The following is a 22,749-nucleotide window of genomic DNA, read 5'->3' on the forward strand; positions in this document are numbered from 1 at the left end:
CCAGAGTGAAATATGTCCGAGAAAGACAAATACTATATGATTTCACTTATACATGGAATCTAAAAAACAGAAGAAATGAACATAGTCAACAGAAACAGTCATAAACACAATGAAAAAACAGGTGGCTGCCAGAGGGTGGCAGGGGTGGAGAGTGAATTTAAAAGGTGAGGAAAATGAACAGGTACAAACTTCCAGTTACAAAATAAATGAGTCATAGGGATGAAATGTATATGTGTGTAGTCAATACTAATGCAGTATCTTTGTATGCCAATGAAAGTGGTAAAAAGTCACAACCTTTCAGTCATAAATATTAGGGATATAGGGGTACAACATGATTAATATAATTAACACTGCTATACGTTATACAAGAAAGTTGCTAGGAGAGTAAATGCTAAAAGTTCTCCTCACAAGGAAAAACTTTTTCTTTTCCTGTTATTTTGTATCTATATGAGATGACAGATGCTCACTAAACACTGTCCTCATCGTTTCCTGACGTATGTATGTCAAATCATTATGGTGTACATCTTAAACTTATACAGTATTACATGTCAATTATATCTCAATTATACCCTGCTGGAAGTAAAAGATCAATCTACTGAACTCTATAAATATAATTACTTGAAAAATAATAAATTTCCCACCAAAGCTGTAATTCAGCAAAGCGAGTACTATGTACGAGAGAGCACAAGAGGTTCGAGCATAAGCAAAAGAGTGATTTAAAAAAATGATGACAGGATTTACACTGTGTAAAAAAAGTAATGAAGATATGAGTGAAACTAGGGATAGTAAAAAGGAGGTAGAATGACTGGACTGTAGAAGCTGTGTATTAATTGCTCAGCCATGCCCGACAGGGATTGAACTTGGGTCTCCTGTATTGACGGCAGATTGTTCACTGTCTGAGCCACAGAAGCCCCACTGTAGGAGCTAGTGGAGACAAAGAAATTGTTGAAACTGAAGTACTAGAAAGCATTAGCAGGAAGTAATGCTTCGAAAATGAGAAACTGAAATCATGAGGAGACTGAGGTTTAGTATCTAACGGTCTAAAACATGACTAACAGTAATGAAGAATGAATGACAAGATGGCCAACAAAGCAGAAGTCTAAGAATGAGCAGGACAGTCAAGGAGTAAACTTTGACAGAGATCAGGAAACTTGCTCTAAAAGGGCAAATGGTAAATGTATTAAGCTTTGTGAGCAGAAAGGTAAAATCAAGGACAGTGTATACATACTCATATAACAAGAGGGCAAAAAAAGTCCACATATTTTACTGCTGAAATTCAAAACAGAATGATGATGACGACAGAATGTAATTTTTCATCATGCAGATGTACTAATGAGAAGACTGGAAACCTTTTTTATATGAGAGGGTTGCATTTTGCTGAATTGGGATTCAAAGTTAGTACTCCCTGTCATCAAAGTCTATTGCAAGTGTTTATTTGCTAATGTTAATTTGCAATGAAACTTAACAAGCATTCTTTGAAATTGTCTTGTCACAAAGATAGGCACTGATATCCATGAAAACGTAATTTCAAGAATTATTCAACACTTGGAAGAGATATACAGAATTCTATTAGATTCTTTTCTTAATTATTTGTCTTTTCAGCATACTATTACATCATAGATTATTTCCAACTGAAGATTAGGTAGAGTTATAATTTAATTAGTTTTGAAATATGGAAATTTCCTTTGCATTTGTAAAAAGGTCCCAAAACTGATCAGAGTGTAGCTTGAACTTGGAAAATATCTGCCCCATACTTGTGTGGGAAAGGAGATTGCACTTCCTGTAATTTGTAACAACACTGTAAGTATATAAAGCAGCATTTTGTGAGTCAACATTAACAGCTGTCAAAATGACTTTACCACAGTAGAAGCTTCACTGTAAGTACCGTTTTCCCCTTGTAGGTTGAATTTTCATATCTTTAGTGAAAGCTAATTTTCCAAAGTCATTCTTCAATATTCAAATAATAGTGGTAGAGAGTGGTTGTTCTCACCCTGCCCCCACAAAAAGAATCTAACCTTGGCCCTACATGCAAACACTTCCAATAAAACTTTACCAATTTTAAGATATTAAATAGTTGTACAGTAGAAGAGTCAGGATATTCAGTTTCTATTTGAAACAAAACTTCCACCAGAAGTCCACCAGAGCAAATGAAGTTTGCTGTTGATCTACCAGCTCAATGACACATAATATATTCAAATATTTTCCACAAAAGTCTGATCATATAATACAATGAACAGCCATAAGCTTTCAATGCTATACATTTTCTCAAGTTTTGTAAATTAGGCCAACTGAACTTCTTTCTGCTCTATACTTATTTCTCCCACCATTAGTTGTAACAACACATCTTGGTGCAGTTCACACTGCACTTATATTGAAATATGTTTTCTCAGGTACTTTTTTAAAAAAGCTTTGAAATTTAATTTACATACCATGCAATTCAGCCAAATGTATATACTTCCATTTAAAAAATATTCTTGACTATGTTGTTCCAGAGAGGCTACTACTTTAGTCGTTTGAAATCTGGCATAGTCTCCTTGAATAAATAACAACTAAGTAGTACTGGAAACATCTGTCAACTTATCAAGAGTCAAGGAAACCATGTGAAATTATCTGCCTTGACTCTGACGTTGCTTCATGCAAGATTTTATTTAAAAACCAAGCTTCTACAATAAAAGCTTACAAAGTCTTGCTCCTTTAGTTCCTTCCATTTAAATTATTAAACTTCATCTATATTTATTCTTCCTTTAAAATGTCTTTCAAAGTTATTTCATTAGACTTCTACCGTCCTGCTGTATTAATGTTTTGTTCGTTAGTTCAGACGCTCATCATCTGCTACAGTAACATAATGGGATCACTAACATATCTCATTACAAAAGCAATTTTTTAATTTAAGGAAAAAAAGAAAGACTGGAATTTGTTTCAGAAGTTACTTTTCTGCAGTGGAAAAAATTTCAATAGCTAATTAATTCATCTAAAACCCAAGCACTGCAAGAGATAGCTGGAATAAAAGGCAAGTTTGGTCTTGGGAATACAAAATGAAGCAGGGCAAAGGCTAACAGAGTTTTGCCAAGAGAACTCACTGCTCATAGCAAACACCCTCTTCTAACAACACAAGAGACAACTCTACACATGGACATCACCACGTGGTCAATACCGAAATCAGATTGATTATATTCTTTGCAGCCGAAGACGGAGAAGTTCTGCACAGGCAGCAAAAACAAGACTGGAGCTGACTGTGGCTCAGATCATGAACTCCTTATTGCAAAATTCCGACTTAAATTGAAGAAAGCAGGCAATATCACCACTAGACCATTCAGGTATGACCTAAATCAAATCCCTTATGATTATACAGTGGAAGTGACATATAGATTCAAGGGATTAGATCTAATATATAGAGTGCCTGAAGAACTATGGACGAGGTTCATAACACTATACAGGAGGTAGTGATGAAAATCATCCCCAAGAAAAAGAAATGCAAAAAGGCAAAATGGTTGTCTGACGAGGCCTTACAAACAGTTGAGAAAAGAAGAGAAACAAAAGGCAAAGGAGAAAAGGAAAGATATACTCATCTGAATGCAGAGTTTCAAAGAATAGCAAGGAGAGCCTTCCTCAGTGATCAATGCAAAGAAATGGAAGAAAACAATAGAATGGGAAAGACCAGAGATCTCTTCAAGGATATTAGAGATACCAAGGGAAAATTTCATGCAAAGATGGGTTCAAAGTACGGAAACAGTATGGACCTAACAGAGGAGAAGAGGATATTAAGAAGAGGTGGCAAGAATACATAGAAGAACTATACAAAAAAGATCTTCATGAGCTAGATAACTGCAATGGTGTGATCACTCATCTAGAGCCAGACATCCTGGAGTGCAAAGCCAAGTGGGCCTTAGGAAGCATCACTATGAACAAAGCTAGTGGAGGTAATGGAATTCCAGATGAGCTTTTTCAAATCCTAAAAGATGATGCTGTGAAAGTGCTGCACTCAGCATGCCAGCAAATTTGGAAAACTCAGCAGTGGCCATAGAACTGGAAAAGGTCAGTTTTCATTCCAATCCCAAAGAAAGGCAATGCCAAAGAATGCTCAGAGTACCGCACAATTGCACTCATCTCACATGCAGTAAAGTAATGCTCAAAATTCTCCAAGCCAGGCTTCAACAGTACATGAACTTCCAGATGTTCAAGCTGGATTTAGAAAAGGCAGAGGAGCAAGAGATCAAATGGCCAACATCCACTGGATCATACAAAAAGCAAAAGAATTTCAGAAAAACATCTACTTCTGCTTTACTGACTACACTAAAGGCTTTGACTGTGTGGATCACAACAAACTGGGAAATTCTTCAAGAGATGAGAATACCGGACGACTTTATCTGCCTCCTGAGAAACCTGTATGGAAGTCAAGAAGCAGCAGTTAGAACCGGATATGGAACAACAGACTGGTTCCAAACTGGGAAAGGAGTATATCAGGCCTGCATATTGTCACCCTGCTTATTTAATTGCAGAGTACATCATGAGAAACGCTGCGTTGGAAGAAGCACAAGCTGGAATCAAGACTGCCAGGAGAAATATCAATAACCTGAGTTATACAGATGACACCACCCTTATGGCAGAAAGCAAAGAGGAACCAAAGAGCCTCTTGATGAAAGTGAAAGAGGAGAGTGAAAAAGTTGGCTTAAAACTTAACATTCAAAAAACAGATTATAGCATCAGTTCCCATCACTTCATGGCAAACAGATGGGGAAACAATGGAAACTGACAGACTATATTCTTGGGCTCCAAAATCACTGCAGATGGCGACAGCAGCCATGAAATTAAAAAATGCTTGCTCCTTGGAGGAAAAGCTATGACAAACCCAGACAGGACACTAAAAAACAGAGACATTACTTTGTCAACAAAGGTCTGTACAGTCAAAACTATGGTGTTTCCAGTGGTCATGTATGGATGTGCGAGTTAACCATAAAGAAGGTGGAGTGCCTAGAGGAGAACATAGGCAAAACACTCTCTGACATACATCACAGCAGGATCCTCTATGATCCACCTCCCAGAATATTGGAAATAAAAGCAAAAATAAACAAATGGGACCTAATTAAACTTAAAAGCTTCTGCACATCAAAGGAAACTATTAGCAAGGTGAAAAGACAGCCTTCAAAATGGGAGAGAATAATAGCAAATGAAGCAACTGACAAACAACTAATCTCAAAAATATACAAGCAACTGCTACAGCTCAACTCCAGAAAAATAAATGACCCAATCAAAAAATGGGCCAAAGAACTAAATAGACATTTCTCCAAAGAAGACATACAGATGGCTAACAAACACATGAAAAGATGCTCAACATCACTCATTATCAGAGAAATGCAAATCAAAACCACTATGAGGTACCATTTCACGCCAGTCAGAATGGCTGCGATCCAAAAGTCTACAAGTAATAAATGCTGGAGAGGGTGTGGAGAAAAGGGAACCCTCTTCCACTGTTGGTGGGAATGCAAACTAGTACAGCCACTATGGAGAACAGTGTGGAGATTCCTTCAAAAACTGGAAATAGACCTGCCTTATGATCCAGCAATCCCACTGCTGGGCATACACACTGAGGAAACCAGAAGGGAAAGAGACACGTGTACCCCAATGTTCATGGCAGCACTGTTTATAATAGCCAGGACATGGAAGCAACCTAGATGTCCATCAGCAGATGAATGGATAAGAAAGCTGTGGTACATATACACAATGGAGTATAAAAGAATAGATTTGAATGAGTTCTAATGAGGTGGATGAAACTGGAGCCTATTATACAGAGTGAAGTAAGCCAGAAAGAAAAACACCAATACAGTATACTAACGCATATATATGGAATTTAGAAAGATGGTAACAATAACCCTGTGTACGAGACAGCAAAAGAGACACTGATGTATAGAACAGTCTTATGGACTCTGTGGAAGAGGGAAAGGGTGGGAAGATTTGGGAGAATGGCATTGAAACATGTAAAATATCAGGTATGAAACGAGTTGCCAGTCCAGGTTCGATGCATGATACTGGATGCTTGGGGCTGGTGCACTGGGAGGACCCAGAGGGATGGTATGGGGAGGGAGGAGGGAGGAGGGTTCAGGATGGGGAACGCATGTATACCTGTGGCGGATTCATTTTGATATTTGGCAAAACTAATACAATTATGTAAAGTTTAAAAATAAAATAAATAAAGGAAATTAACCTTGAAAAAATAAAATAAAATAATATTTTTAAAAAAAGGGGGCGGGGAGAAGGTGGAGTGCCAAAGAATTGCTGCTTTTGAACTGTGGTGTTACAGAAGACTCTTGAGAGTCCCTTGGACTGCAAGGAGATCCAACCAGTCGATCCTAAAGGAAATCAGTGCTGACTATTCATTGGAAGGACTGAGGCTGGAGCTCCAATACTTTGGCCACCTGATGTGAAGAACTGACTCATTGGAAAAGACCCTTATGCTGGGCAAGACTGAAGGCAGGAGGAGAAGGGGATAACAGAGGATGAGATGGTAGGATGGCATCACCAACTCGATAGACATGAGTCTGAACGAGCTTCGGGAGATGGTGAAGGACAGGGAAGCCTAGCCTGCTGCAGTCCTAGGGATCCCAAAGAGTCGGAGACAACTGAGCGACTGAATAACAACAACAGAACACTGCTAAGCAAATAAATCAGGACTATTAGAGAGCAGCAGTTTCAACTCTCAATTCATCACAGTTAATGATTTAATGCAAACTTTATACAAAATATTCAGGGACTTATTTACAGCTCAAGAACTGTCATCCAAAACATAAAACAATACAAATGCAATAGCTTAGAGATAGAAAATACCGCATGAAATACAAGGGGAGAAATGACCCCCAAAGATATTCTGCTAAGAGTTTTTGCTATTGTCCATCTCTTAGAGGCAATCTTTTTCTTTTTAATATCAAAAAAAGCCTAGGTAACATTACTGAGCCACTGAGCAAATTCTCCCACTAAATAATAATCTAGAACTCTCAGTGATTAAGCAGAGCATCAAGCAATACTTTTGGTAGATGATCACCACCACTCCACACAATAATCATTCTCTTTTCATCCCATTAACAGCAGCCCCTCAACTGTCTCCTGACCAGTCCCTAATATTTATGTCCATGGCTTCGACATAAGGAAAACTCTTGCATTTGTCACTGAACCCTAACATTTTAAAGTATCTTTCAGTTCCAGGTTCCATGAGTCTATTGTCCTTTTTCCCCAATTCTCATATAAAAAATAAAACACCTTAAGAACAGGGATATTTTCTTTAGGAATAAAGTTAGACCTTAAGACCCCCGAGTTTCAGCTGATCAGACTCCATGTCCCTCTCCTCTCTATCCAACTATAAAGAACTAAAAGCTAGATGAAGTAGGCAAGAATATATCCAACTGATTTTTAAGGATGAAGAGAGTATCTCAATTCTATAAGCACAACAAGCCTATATAGAACACCATTTCATTCAAAGAAGAGCAATAAATATCCTGCTCTTTTTGTGTTGATAATAATTTTTTCACAGCTGCATTTGTCTTTTTAATTTTTAAATAAATAATGTACAATCTGATCAATTCCCTAAGGTAATTGAGAGCTGAATGGATACATTTTCTGGAATAATTTAAAAAACACACTGAAAGCATTAATTCTTGAAATATCTTTAGAAAGTAAAAGTCAAAATAGTTAATGAAATGTAGGTAAAGAAGAATCAATTAGGCCTTGTAAAAGAATTTACAGAGGGATGAAAATATACCAGGACAGGTGGGGGGGTCAATAAGCTTAATTTGTCTATCAGCTTTTTAATGTAGCCAAGCAGGAAATAAAGAGCAAGAAGTACTTCTATCAACAACTAATAAAGCAAACAACATAAAGGCAGCCCTGGGAGAAGCTGGATGTATCAGTAAGTAACTACCTAGTACTACATTAGGATGTCAGTCCTATGACTCCATTTTTCATAACAGCATCATCTCCCTAAAAGATCTATAGAAGAGCAAAACAAATAACAAAATATGCAGAAGCTATTATTATTATTATTATCAAGACACTTTCATACAGTTCAGATGGGGGCTGAAAATGATGACACTTTAGGCATTGTTTTAAAAAATAGAGACTCTTCGGATCAACAACTAAAGATCTTAAAAGTATCCAGAAAAATTAAAAATGAATCACCTTGATAAGCAAATTTAGATTGCCCTAAATATTTTAAACCCAATTTCTTTGCGATGACTGAGTCCATATCAAATACATTTTGTCAGTCACTCTTTCACCAAAAGGGCCAAATAAAAAATATAATACTAAAATATATGAATTTTAAGCCTAAGTGTCATTCAGTCAGTGAAATTAAAAACTTCATCAACAAATTTTTAAAATGTGTTGTCAGCCTATCCAGACATCTGAAACTTAATAAATTCAAAATTTGAAAGTCATGAATGCAGTCATCTAACATCTACCCAACTGGGTTCTGGAACAATAAGCAGTTGTCCAAAAGGCAGCTTCAAAACTGGAGAATCCTGAAGGTCTTCAGGTGTTTGACTTAAAGGAAGTAATTCAGTATTCTTCCAAAAGAATATGATGTCAAAGAATTTGTAAAACATCGGATCCAGACTCAACTGTCTTAAAGCTTCATCTTCTACAGAATGCAAAATAATTTGAAGAACAGGGAGGAGGCAAAGAAAAAGCCATATTAAGGAAAGGCAAATGAACAAGAGAAAGAGTAGAGAAACTTCTCTTGTTCTAGACTAACCACATTGAAAATGGTTAAAAAAGAAAAAGCAAAACATCAAAAATGAGAAACTGCTGTCAGAAGTAACAAAATTAGAAAGTTCTATGTGTGAAGCTAAATTCTGGGGGTCCTTTTTCAGCCCTTTTTCTAAAAATTAGCTCATCCTAAACTGTTCAAAGAAAAAGAGGCTCTAAAGCCCAGCAAAATTAATTTTCTTTGTTTCATAGTAATATTCAGTGGTCTCCAAATTTTGCCTATTTCTCATAAACTTGGTGAAAATTGAAGTTATATTATATTTCATGAAGCTTAACAATGTTGTTTTATATGTTTAAAATGATTTTTTAATACTAAAAGTAAACCTGATTAATAAATGTGCACATTATCTAAGCTATAATTTCTCATATTAGTTATACATAGTTAACAAAAAAGTAACACACTTGTCAAATTTCTAGTTTTCTTCACAAAACAATAACGTTCCTCCAACATGGCAGTTAAATGCACTGCTTTTTTATAATGCTTACAGGATAAATTTGACACCCCTCTGCTTGGCATCCAAGCTTAACAACATAATTCTAAAATCACGCTTTCTAGTCTACCCCTCTCGGCTCTACTCAGAATGGCCCTTTACATGTTGTTCATCTTGCCTTTGTTCTTACTCCTACATCCATAGACTTTTCTCATTCAGACATACCCAACTGCCTTGCTGCAAGTTGTAAGGCCAGGCCCAGGAATAGCTCTTCTCCTTCCTGAACAAAATAAAAACCTCCATGTTTGAAACCAAAGTTTTTGTGAACTAAAAATCTTCCTGGTGCTTGCTTTACTCTTTCAATAGCATAGCAGTTAAGAGCAAGAACTCTTAAGACTGAACTATATGTCATTAACTGAACTATTTATACACTGGGTTAGATTTCTTAATCATCTTAACCTATATTTCTTTATCTGTTTTTTAAAAAAAGGAATAGTACCCTCTTCACAGAACTGCTCTGATGATGAAGCGAGATAATTTATGCACTGTGTTTAATACAGTGTTTGGCAGAAAATAGGTATTCAATAAATCTGACAGTATTATTAGGTTTATAATAATGGTGACTTTTAGGAATTTCTAGCATTTTAACTATCTTAAAGTACCTCCTTCTCCTGGTTCTTCTAAACTAGTAAATCTGACACACTTCTTCTCCTGTTACCCACCATCTGCAATGATCCTAGTGGCTTCTTGTCTGCGTGATTTCTGACCTGCTGTTTTGTGTTTCCAAATTATCTGTGTATCTGTCTACCTATCCTTCCCCAAAGAGTCCCAACTTCAGTACATCCCCGATTTTTCTTCCCCAGTCCTAGAACCATCATGCTTCTGCTTCATAGTTCCTGTGATGTCACTTGACTCACACGTCACACATGAACTAAATCTAACTCACAGGGCCACCAATCTAAACCCTCATTGGTCTATTTTAACCGAACTCCTGAAGGACATGTTGTCTCTGCTATTTGCATGCCTGTGTGCTAAGTTGCTTCAGTTGTGTCTGACTCTGTGCGACCCCAGGCTCCTCTGTCCATGATCTTCTCCAGGCAAGAATACTGGAGTGGGCTGCCATGACCTCCTCCAGCGGATCTTCCCGACCCAGGGATCAAACCTGCTTCTCTTAGGTCTCCTGCATTGGCAGGCGGGTACTATTTGTAGCATATGTCAAATTGTGAGTCATGTGATTCACATGTTCATCCATTCAATAATTACACATAAATAAGAATGAGACTACTTCAAGAGATACCCAATTTGTTAAACTAGAAACCTATCAAAACAAATGGTAAACATTTTTCTTTTAACTACAGACACTATAAACTGACATGGATTTGAGGGGAAGAACACTCACACACACAAAATGCATATAATTAACTGAAAACAATGCAACTTTCATTATAAATCCTCTGATTCTTTATATTTCAGTTCTAAGGTATGTTTAAATGGAGTTAACTTTCTGGATGACTTCCCCCAAACAAAATACTTTAAAAAACTTATGGTATAGTTTTTATACATACATGCATATGTGCATGTGTATGATTTTTTTATATTCTGAGATATTTTATTAAATAAACAGTCTTAAAACTCTTATGTTTTACATTATCATATTGTTTAATATGGATTATTAACAGTTTTGCAAAGAAAAAAAAAATCTGGCTTCTGAAAACCGTTAGACCAGAGAATGTCAGTAACAGCAATCTGTACTTCCCTGCTTAATCTTTCTTGGCAAGCTCTGTCTGCACCAGTGCTGTCTGGCTTCAGCAAGCACAATGCCAGGAGCTCACACTGTATGCAACCTTTTCAGTATCCCAAACAGTATTCAGTTCCTTCTTTGCCACAAATAACGAGTTTAACTAGGTCTGTAACATTTTCTTTCAATAAACTTCTCTATTATGCTAATAAACAGTAATTTAAGGCTTCAAAATAATGAGAGGTAAATTAATTTTTGTCAATAATTGAACCATACTGAAGGAAATACAAAGTGTTGAACAAACTTAGTCAAGGGTGAATCAACACGCTCTCTGACTCCACCTCACTAGCCCAACTGGTTTTAAAAATAGTAATAATAATAATATTGTCATTCAGCTATTTAACATAGTTGTGAATAAAAGTCATAGTCAAGAGGAAAAGAAGATCAATGCATGTTTTCAGATATTAAGAATGCCAACTTAGAAGACTGATTTTCTAGTGATTCTTGCTACATTTGTATCTATAGAACTGCATACATTCAAGATCTAAAGCCTTGAAAAAGAATTTTGTGAGAAAAGAAACCTAATAAATATGTATAATTCTAAATGATTTGGTTTATTTTCAAAATCCCTTTTATTTTGGGAAGAAAATCACTTTATAAAAACTTACCCAAATATAGAAATTATTTTATAACATTTTTACTAATAAAATAAAAAACATTATGAAAACTGCCACAACTATAGAAAATAGCCATAATTTGCTATAATAGTCAGAATATTAGAGTAGTAAGTATTCTGTGGCTTACTACTTGAAGGAATTAAGAAAATTAATATAAAATTAAAGTTCTTTACTCTTCAAACCCCCAGACTCTACTCATGGCAATAAGATGGAATTTCCTTAGGCTAAAACGGTGACAAAGTGATGAGAGAAAGAACACATGCATTAGAAAATGCAAAGGAAAAAGCACCTTAGATACAGGCACCTGATCACAAGGTAAATCCTCCAGTGATGAATATTTACCTTTGGTGTATACCTTACCAGTAATTCTGACCCTAGCCAAAACAATCATTAGGATTATTATCTTCAGCCTTGGCTTCAAATCCTCACCTTATCTCCCATATCCACAAAATCGATAATACACTCCCAAAAGATATAAATCTCCCATGACTGCCAAAATTAGCAGTCCCAAGAATACCTGACTTTTGACAGTTTCAGTGCCTTAGGCTAAAAGAACAGAGCTTTAATCAAATGTTCAGGGATCAGCGTTGGTATTTTACCCTAGTTATTTCATAGGCCAGTTCAAATTTAGCAAACAATCAAGTAATAATAACCTGTCCAGGCTGAGTTTAAATTTTTTCAGTTTGAAAACCAAATCAAGCTAGGTTTCTGGGTTTTAAAAGCCACAGAAGATTTCTTAATTGGTAACAAGCACAGCCAAGCAGGTACTGATTTTTAACCATCTTGTAAATGGAACAGACATAGGCTCAGAGGCTGGGAGACTTGAGGTGACAGTATAAAGAGATCCAAAAGGATGAGGGAGGCTATAAGGAAAACAAAGCCTGTAAGAACTGGTAGTTCTTCTCACCACACAACCTTTAAGGTTCAGCAGATAGGTGACATTACTTTCTTGACAATTAAAAAATGGATAAACAATATATGCAAAAGCTTTTTTACTGCTAATTATTTCAATGCATTCTTCTAAATAAAGACCTACAGAGAAAGTCTTGACATTGGCAAACTTTAGGCACAATCCCCTCCAAAAATACAAGTCCTTAAAAGATGAAATAAAGAACTCTAAGAACAAAATAATAAATGATGGAGAATATCTATGTTGTTTTACACATGTATTTCTAGCTCAGTACAGCTTATAAGTAACCTGGTAAAAGGACAAAAATATCTTACTATCTTCAGAAATGGTGTACACAAAAAGAATCAAGAACAATGAAATTAAGGAAAATTTATTTCATCAGTTCCACTTGGGGGGTGAGGGGTGGTAATAATGAACAAAATTGCATTTCTCTTCAAAAGAAACTTCTCTGTTAAAGAACCAAAGTGACTGGTTTGACTGGTTCCACTCAATTCCCTGTCGTCTCTGTACCTTGGAATGCTTCCCAGGTGGCTCAGATGGTAAAGTGTCTGCCTGCAATGTGAGAGACAAGGGTTCGATCCCTGGGTTAGGAAGATCCCCTGGAAAAGGAAATGGCAACCCACTCCAGTACTCTTGCCTGGAAAATTCCATGGACGAAGGGAGCCTGGTAGGCTACAGTCCACGGGGTCACAAAGAGTCAGACATGATTGAGCGACTTCACTTCTTTTTTGTACCTTGAGAACTCTGGCCTTTGCTTCCACCCCTTTTAGGTGTTACTAAACACACAGGAAGGCTAAGCCATAACTGGCTTAGTGGGAGAGCAAGAAAAATTCCCAAAGGCGAAACAACATCATTCTGCTTCTGGTCATTCTTCACAATTAGTGATTTCACATGTGTGCTCTGGAGTTGCAGAAACCTGAGCTGTAATCTTGGCTCCACCATATACTAGATTATATAAATTTAGGAAAGCTTCTTAACATCCTACTGCTTCTTCATCTAAAAAAACGGGAATGGTAATAATAGCATCTCCCTTTCAAGATTAGTATAAAGACTAAATGAGACATTTAACAAACATTTAGCTCAATGTCTAGTCTTAGTAAATTCTCAATAAACACGAACTATCCAACATAACCTGTTGAAATTCAAGACAGCCTGAGGCCCAGCACAATTATTTTTCCAAACTGGTATCACTAAATTGTAACCAGCACTGTAAAAAAGAATTGGCTACTAGAACAGAATAGAAAATAATAGGGTGCAATAAGGGTAGGTAATGTTTTGAAAATCTTTTTTTCAGACTCAAACACATTCTCTCAACTGAGCCTCCCAGTTTTTCTTTATTGCCTTCACTATGTCGTCTTCAAAAGCAGCATATCTGGCTCTTCTTCAGGGCACAACAGTATTTTGTACAAAACTCTACAACACTTACTACAGTGGGCTTTACATGTGTATCTCGCACATTAGAATGTAAACTCCAACATTGCTATCAGAGAAACGCAAATCAAAATTACAATGAGGAATTGCCTCACACTCGTCAAAATGGCCATCATAAAAAAATCTACAAACAATAAATGCTGGAGAGGGTGTGGAGAAAAGAGAACCCTCCTACACTGCTGGTGGGAATGTAAATGGTATTGCCACTATGGACAACAGTATGGAGGTTCCTTTAAAAATAGAACTACCATATGACCCAACAATCCCACTCCTAGAGAAAAACCATACTTTTTTATTTTAGTTTTTATAAACCAAAACTAGAGAAAAACTATAATTCAAAAGGATATATGCAAGCCAATGTTCACTGCAGCACTATTTACAACAGTCAGAACATGGAAGCAATACTAAATGTCCACCAACAGAAGAATGGATAAAGATGTGGCACGTATAGACAATGGGATATTACTCAGCCATAAAAAAGAACAAAATAATGTCATTTGCAGCAACATGAATAGACCTAGAGATTATCATACCGAGTGAAATCAGATAAAAAGACAAATATCATAATGAACTTATTTACAAAACAGGAGTCACAGATGTAGAAAACAATCTTATGGTTAACAGGGGATAAGGGAGGGCAAGGATAAATTGGGAGACTGGGAATGACATAAACATACTACTATATATAAAATACATAGCTAATAACAATCTACTGTATAGCACAGGGAACTCTACTCAATACTTGGTAATAGCCTATAATGGGAAAAGAATCTAAAAAAACAGTGGATGTACGTATACGCATAGCTGATTCACTTTGCTGTACACTTTGAAACTAACACAAAATGGTAAATCAACTATACTCTAGTGGAAATTAAAAAAAGAATGCAAACTCCATGGAAGCTACCTTTTATTATCCTCTATTTCTAGTATCTGAAAAACACTGCCAGCTCAATAAATGTTTGTTGAATGAATCATTAAATCATTAAAATCTAATAGGCATTAAAAACATATAAAAATACTTAACTGTTTTCATTTATCATTATCTGATTGGGTTTTATTATTGTATAAAATTTTAATTTAGCCATATAAGTCACACACACACAAACACACACACAAAATCAATAAAGCTGTTCTTCCTCCCAAGTGCCTTGTATACTTCCTTCCATCTGGAAATGGTGAATAATGTTTACTTAAGAAACTGAAATGAGTGGTGTGCATAATGATCTTTGAAAAGTAAACATCAAAGCATAAAAATGTGCTGCACAGGGAACTAGCCACATTCATGTCTGTTAGGGGCAAATAGAGTTAAGGAAAGTTACTAGGCAGAAAAGCTTGCTGCTTCTCTATGATACACTGTCCAAGGATCCCCTTTCACAGGGACTGCAGGTTCCATGAGAAGACAACTAAGTAACAACACTGGGCAGGCGGCTGCTCGACTACTTCAAAGGGAGGTATACCAGGAACTTCAGTATTTTCAATACTTAAATATTATCACTGTCATTTTTCAATTCTACTTAAACGTAAGAACAAAAGTTATATAAATTCACCAACTCTTTCACTCCATCACAAAAAGGCAAAATGCTGGAAATAAATTATAAAGAAACACTTTCCATCGTGCTTACAGATGTCAAAAGCTGACAATATACTAAATTAAGGTCACATATAAAATTTGGCTTTACATTTCTTAAAAAAAAAAGAGAATAAATGCAAATAAACATTTGCTCTAAAATGAGGCTCAACTTTTAAAAGTATGGGTTCTTTTATAGTAATCTTCCAAAATATTTGTTTCTAAATCCTTAACAACCTGAATGAAAAATTGGAAGTTTCCAATTTATAAGATTATAACTCTCTTGAGATAGTAAGCTGTATACATGAAATGGGGTGGGGGGAGTGTTATTGCTATTTAAGACTCAGGCATTTTGCTTCCTCCCCCCTAATTATCACAAATGATCATTTTACCTACTCTAAACCTGTTAAACATCTACGGAAACAACTATTTCACAACAACTTCCTTCCTTCCTTCCTTCCTTCCCTTTGTCACTTTAAACATATCTTAAGTTATTATGAAACTTTACTTCAAAGTAAATTGTTAGGCTAAAACAGTAAGCCAAGTCTTAACAGTTAACATTGATTTACTGAAGAAAGAAAAAAAGATGAGCTATGATAAATACTCTTAAACAAAATTACCAAAGAGGCAACAATTTGTTGCTACTTATTAAAAATTCTTCCCTATATTTGAAATGGTAATTTTAACAACCCTAGTAAGGGTGGCAACACTCACCAGTATGAATCTTCTCATGTCTCTGTAGCAGGTACTTCTGTATGAAACGCATGTCACATTGACTACATTGAAATGGTTTTTCACCTTAAAATAATTTCACATCCACAAATTAGTTACTGAATAAAACACAGTTTAGAGTTAACTATTTCTGAGGAAAGAGAAATCTTAGAAGCCCAAATTCTGAAAAATTGCAAATTATGCATACAAAGGTTTTATACTATTAATAGAATTTTATTTCCTCTCAATTCCGCCCCCCAAGATTTAAAAATTCACATTCTCACAACCACACAAAAATGAGACTGAATATGATTCATATCCTTCAAGGGGAAAAAAAAAAAAGTAAATAAATAAAACAATTTACAATAGAATTTAAAACTCATGAGGCTAGAAAGGCCTCCACAGGTTACCAAGTGTCTTAAACAGCTTTACTTTCTCTGTGGAGGAAGATCCACCTACCTTTTTCTCCCTGGCTAACCACCACTTTATGCCTTTTCACTTTTTTCTCTAGAACCTTCAAAATTTTCTAAACATCCCCTTTAAAAAAAAAATAATCCTGTCTCTTCAAATATTCCTTCTCTGTTGGAGCCTTTCCTTTCATAGTCCAACCTATGTCTCAAATTCTTCACCACCCATTTGTCCTTTAACCCTTATACTCTGCTTTAAGATACTAATGATCTCCTTGCTGTTTATTCTAGTGATCTGTTCTCAGTTCTCTCTCTTGCTCTTGCTCTTTCTCTCTCTCGCTCTCCTCTCAGAAGGTTGTGCAGTTATTGATCATACCCTCCTTGGAATTCTCTCCTCTTTTGGTTTCTGCGTGTATTTCACCAGTTCACCAAATCTACCTTATTATTTATTACTTTGTCTCCTTCTCCACCCTTTAACTCAACTTACATGTCTAGTAATATTTCCCCAAAGATCTGTGATCAGTCTTTTGCTCTGATCTCCACAAATTTATGGTCTAACTTTTGATTTATATTTGATTCCAAAATCACATTTCAAATTCCATCTGGACATCTTATACAGAAAAATAAATGCTGATCAGCTTTTAATAGTTCATCCTTTCACTGTTTCTCTGGTTAAAAAGAATACATTAGGCCAAATAAAGTGTTCAACTAAGCTAATTAATTTTGCACATCCATGCTAATTGTTTTCTCATTTAAAGTTTTTCTTGGTTTCCTTGTGACATCCTGGCCTATGAAATCTCTGATTTGAAATGCCAGGTTAACTACAGTCTTAGGAATGAATGACATTTACAAGAAGATGAAAATAACAAAGATAATAATTTTAATGGCTATAAGCCCACTTTAATTCAAGAAATACCTGTATGAATGAAGACATGTCTCTGTAAGTGATAGTTCGTTCTAAAGGCAGCATTGCAGTGCTCACAAACGTGAGATTTAGGGGTTTTCAAACCAAGTGATCCATCCTCATTTATTGTAAGGATCTGGTTTAAAAAAAAAAAAAGGCAAAACAAAAGAAAGAAAATTTTAAAATGTAATACTAATTATAAAAAAGATAATGCCTTTTAATGCAAACAGTGGTCACCAGAGATTATGAAGTATTTTTTTCCTAGATAATCTTGAGAGGGCTATTGGAATAATTTTATCATTATTTGAAGAAAGTAAAATGTGACTCAGAGTGGGTAAAAATTACTAATAAAGCCTTGGAAGCTGGTTAAGTAAAATTTCAGCATTGTGTACTCTCCTCTCCAAAGCTGATGTCTGATAGAGTCCCTAAGTGTTCTCTGTTAGGATGAGTATAGCTTTATTTTCAATTTTAAAATATCACATATGCAGTACAAGTCTTATGTTCTAGACATGGTATAAATATCAATCAGATAGGAATGGTTAAATAAATCATGAAAAATGAATACAACTTAATATTACATGGCTGTGAAATAAAATGAGAAAGCTCTTTATATACTTACATAGAAAGAGCTCCAGGATTTATTCTTAAGTTAAAAAAAAAGCAGGGTTTAGAATCTAGTATATAATTTTGTTAAGTTTGAATATAAGATAATACATACAGCAATATATATTTGTTTGCATATGCATAAAAGCTATTTGAGAAGGATGTACATAAATGTATATAACTTTGGTCGTCATGGCTGAGGAACTTGGCAGAAGATATGGTAGGAGAGAGACTTTACACTAAACATACTTTAAAGTATTTTTCTGAACCATATAAATGCTTACCTATTACATTTTCCTTTTTCTTTTTTTCTTAAAGAAGTAAAAAGGAAAACTGTTTTTAAGTCATCCTAGCATACGATCTGGAGTCAGAATGGTTCAGTTAAGGACCTCTAAGATTATTCTAGGACTACCGAACTATGGTTAAGCATATTCCTTAATAAATTAGAGGGTTATGGGGGAAGGAAGGCAGGTGACAAAGACATCAACCTTATCTGCCTGTGCTTCTTGAGGCTGACAGTATCTTGGGCAAGGTCTAAGCAATGCCAGAGAGAAGTTCACTTTTGGGGTTCATGTCTTCCAGTTTAACAACCATTTGCTCAACATGCAACATTTAAACTGCCTCTCTCACCAGCCACGGGGCAGAGTAAAAATAACAAATAATCCCTTTTTTCATTATTGAGGAGAGAAGAAAGATGACAAAACATGATGTGAACATAAGAAACAAAGAAAACTAGGAGGTAAGATCAGGAGAAATATAGCAAGTAAGAAGGAAACAGTAGTGGAGGTGGGAGCACAGAGAGTAGAAGCCAAGAAACTGCGTCACACACAGAATACAGAAATCTAACAGGCATCTTAAGAAACACAGAGGCCTATGGCAATCGACTAGGGCCTGTAGATACACAGCTATGACCCCCATCCCAAAACTCAGAGGGACTAGGTAAGGAAAAAGGGCTTTAGTTTTTTAAAAAATATTTTTTTAGTTTAAATTCAGGAACACATTTCAGACTATACTGTATGTAAATCCATGGTAATTATTATGCTAATTATACAGGGCATGTGGGTTCTGGGCAAACTGCCAAAGTGGTCAACAATGCTTCAAAGTCTATGCACCAAAGTCACAGAGGGAAACATTTGGCAGGAGAACGCAAGTGGGTGTCACAGCTTCCTGAAGAGTCAGTGAGAATGGAAAGTTTCATCTCTGGTCAGTCTAAAATTTTTTCAATCCCTCCAAGTCACAAAATAATATTCAAGTTAACACTGTGTAAAACAAACAAACAAAAAAACAAAATCTTTTAAAACATGACTTAAAATATTCCTAACATAAAACCAGTATCAAAAAGATGTTAAACATTTTATACGAAACAGAATAAAAACAGGATAGCACCAGGTATTTTTTTCTCATATGTTGATAACAAATAAGATCCAAGTGCCCAAAAAAAAAAAAAAAAAAAAAAAAGGCAGCTCAATAGCTTTCTGTGGCATAGCAACTACATGGAAAAGCTCTGCAAGGGACAAATCTGGCCCAAGTTACTTAATGTGAAACGGATATAATCCTTGACTGTACAAAGCCTTTTTATGAAGAGTTAAGGAGTTCTAGGTCATTGTTTTCTCACTGGAGGTAATATTGCCTTTCACTGTAGATTCCAAGCCTTAATTCAAGGTGGATTTTATGGATGAAAGAGCAAACACTTTCTTGTGAATAAGGAGACTGAAAAAAATCTAGCATGTTTATAAGTTCAATGACAAAAAAATCAAATTGGTGGACATTTTACATTGAATTTTATATTATTTTCTTCTTTTCTTAGGCCAGGAGAACACACATCTTTGTACAAAAGACACAGAAGAAAATTATCTTGCCACAGAAGAACACCACTGGCTCTTCTAACTTGTCATCTGTTTTCACGTATAATCGACAGATTTTGCCTGTTTTATTCACCACTATAACCCCAATACCCAATTGTACATAGTGAGACTCAGTGCCTATAGATAATGGCAACCTATTACCCACGCCAAACATGCTCACAGCTTACCACTTTATTCGTAAGTTTCTGCAAATTCACTAAGCAGCACCACAGAAAAAGGTGTGTAAAGAATGGGTATGTAAAGAACAAAGTTTCTTGGTGGAAGAGAAATGGCTCATTAACACAGGTAAAATTATCTTCCTTGGTATAGACTTGGTTTCTTTTCCTGCCCACACCCTTTCCAGATCTTTTAGTAAAATGTGATCTACCAATTAAGTGTATTTGCCTTAGAGATTAGCCCTCTTACTTGCTAACAGTACCATAAAATGTTTTTGCTTTTCTTTTTCCTTCAGCATATGAACACTATTACAACTGAAGCATGTGAAATTTCCAAGTTTAAACCCTAAAGTGTCTGCAAGACAAGACATGATTTGTCTTGACTCCTGTCACTGCGACTTTTGGAAAAATATGGTAATTATAAAGATCAAGCAACTAGGCTTTATCAAGAGTAAAGAAATTGGTAATAGTCTAAACAATACTCTAAATACTTGTTTTCTTAACCACTTCACAAATTTAAAACAGAATTTTTCAGCAAAATATTTCAATACCAAATGAATTCTTCAATCTGCTTTCTTAATCTCACAGTCCATTAGCAAATACATTTTTTGTTCTGAGACAAATCTGTTCCCTGCCAGCTATCCATATATGTAGCAATTGCTATGTTAAATAATAACCAATTTTTAACCAACAAAGCACTAAGCTCTGCCTATTCAATTCAGAGATTTTTGACTCTTCAAGGGTCACTGCCACCAATTAGCTAAAACCTGACCACCCTCAGTGAGCAAGTTTTGTTCTCTTAAAAGGCAGACATGATTTCCCTCATTCTATACTGGAATTATTAAAGTATATTTTAAACTAATAAGTATAGGTTTTACCATACATTCTTAATCAACTGATTTATAAATCACCAAAATGCAAAACAATTTGGAAGAATAGTCTAAATTTCTCACCTATCACATTTTACTGCAACTGGAAAATGAGATCTTCTAAAATTCCCTTTACTCTCTAAACCCAACTAGAAATGGAAGACCAGTGCAACCCCAAAGACATACAACGAAACAACAAAGTAGCCCACAGCAATACCTACCCTCAACATCTCTACCATCCTAGTCATCACTAACATTCCATCTTCACACTGTCCCTTTCTTTCATTCTCCCTGATTTTTACTGTCTCTCAGTACCTGGTTTTACTTATTACCAAATTTCATTTCTAAATGGCAAATTTTTGCCAGTCCAAGAACATGAAATTCACTGTATTATAAGCTTGGTATATGTAACTCGTGTTCAGGAGAAATGACCCAGAGCTTTAGAAAAGGTTTTTTCTCTCAGATTTCCTAAATATCAGGCAAAGATGTATATGATGCTTTTTAAAAGAAAGATGTACATCCAAATAGTTTTAAAATTTATAGTTTGGCTCTGTGGAAAAATTATATACCCAGAATTCAAAATTCCCTAGGGAAATTAGATAAATAAATAAAATACTTATACTTTTCCAGTTTTTCTCTTAAGTACTATTTCATACTTCCATCCCTAGTCTTACAACCAGTTATTTACCTTAAAGCTACTCCTTCAACAATCAAGTTAGCATGCAGGAGAGAGTCTGACAAATAGCTAGTATTTCTATTTCTCGCCTTTCAATTAAATTTTCCTCATTTTACATTTTTTTTTTTTTTAAAGAACTGAACCCAGTTTCTTTCTTCAGTACCCTATAAGAGATCCTGGTACATTAATAGGCATTCAAATTAACTGCTTAGAGAATGAAAAGGATATATATTTCAGAATAAGAAGTAGGTAACCAAAAAGCACTCTGCTCTAGCACTATTAAGGAGTTTGAAAAGACCTAAAAGATGTATATAATACTGGGTTAAGATAGTATTGTTACATCTTTACTGAAAGGATTCTTAAGAGTTTATCGATGTTAACTCAACAATCCTCATAAAACTTTTCTGTGCTGGAAAACATTCTCATTTAATTCACAAAACAAGTCAATAGCAAAGTCAGGTGGCAATACCTTATCCAGAAACTTTCAAAATCCAGACTTGAGATTCTCAAACTTAAATGTAAATTACAATTATCTTGGACTCTTTTTAGTATGAATGGAAACCCTCTGAATAAGAATCTCTGGTGATGAGGCCTGAGTATTTATAACTGGAAAAGCCCTACAGATGATCTAATGCAGAGCCACGAGAACCACTGACATGAATGCACCGAGACTGAATTAAGTACACTAAGACTTTTCATACATTTCTAATAACTGTAGTTCTCTATAGTCCTAATCCACAAGGGGAAAACAGAACAAAGTGTCAACGGAAGGTGATGTTAAGTGGCCACATAGATCTAGCAATGTAAAAATGAACAGTATGTCATTAAGGAATGAGAGGATGAAGCACTTATAAGCAATCAAAAAAAAAAAAAAAAAAACTTAAAACTGAAAAGCTTAGCAGTTAGGATTTCTTAGTGTGTCTGGGTTGGGGGTGGGGGTAGGGGGACCTAACATCTCAGTCCTCCCAGAGGGTTTCACTATGATACATACGATTTTTTTTTAATGTTTACAACATGAACCCCAAACCATTAAAAGCTGAATTATGTTCAA

General features: G+C 35.5%; 1 protein-coding gene across 8 annotated transcripts in view; it reads right to left on the minus strand.

Moving 5' to 3' along the window:
• Positions 1-22,749, minus strand: part of ZNF148 (zinc finger protein 148) — a 147,715-nt gene that overhangs the window by 33,389 nt on the left and 91,577 nt on the right. For 7 of the 8 annotated variants that reach the window (XM_025285273.2, XM_025285263.2, XM_025285254.2 and 4 more), the window contains 2 exons: positions 17,543-17,666; positions 16,223-16,306 (listed from right to left, as the gene is read on the minus strand). In XM_025285273.2, coding sequence (XP_025141058.1) covers positions 16,223-16,306; positions 17,543-17,666 — 208 coding nt within the window. Of the gene's footprint in view, positions 1-12,867; positions 13,063-16,222; positions 16,307-17,542; positions 17,667-22,749 lie in introns of those variants that run through there. The other variant, XM_025285280.2, reaches the window with a different exon arrangement.

The sequence above is a fragment of the Bubalus bubalis genome, chromosome 1 (assembly GCF_019923935.1).
Source record: "Bubalus bubalis isolate 160015118507 breed Murrah chromosome 1, NDDB_SH_1, whole genome shotgun sequence".
Lineage (NCBI taxonomy): Eukaryota > Metazoa > Chordata > Mammalia > Artiodactyla > Bovidae > Bubalus > Bubalus bubalis.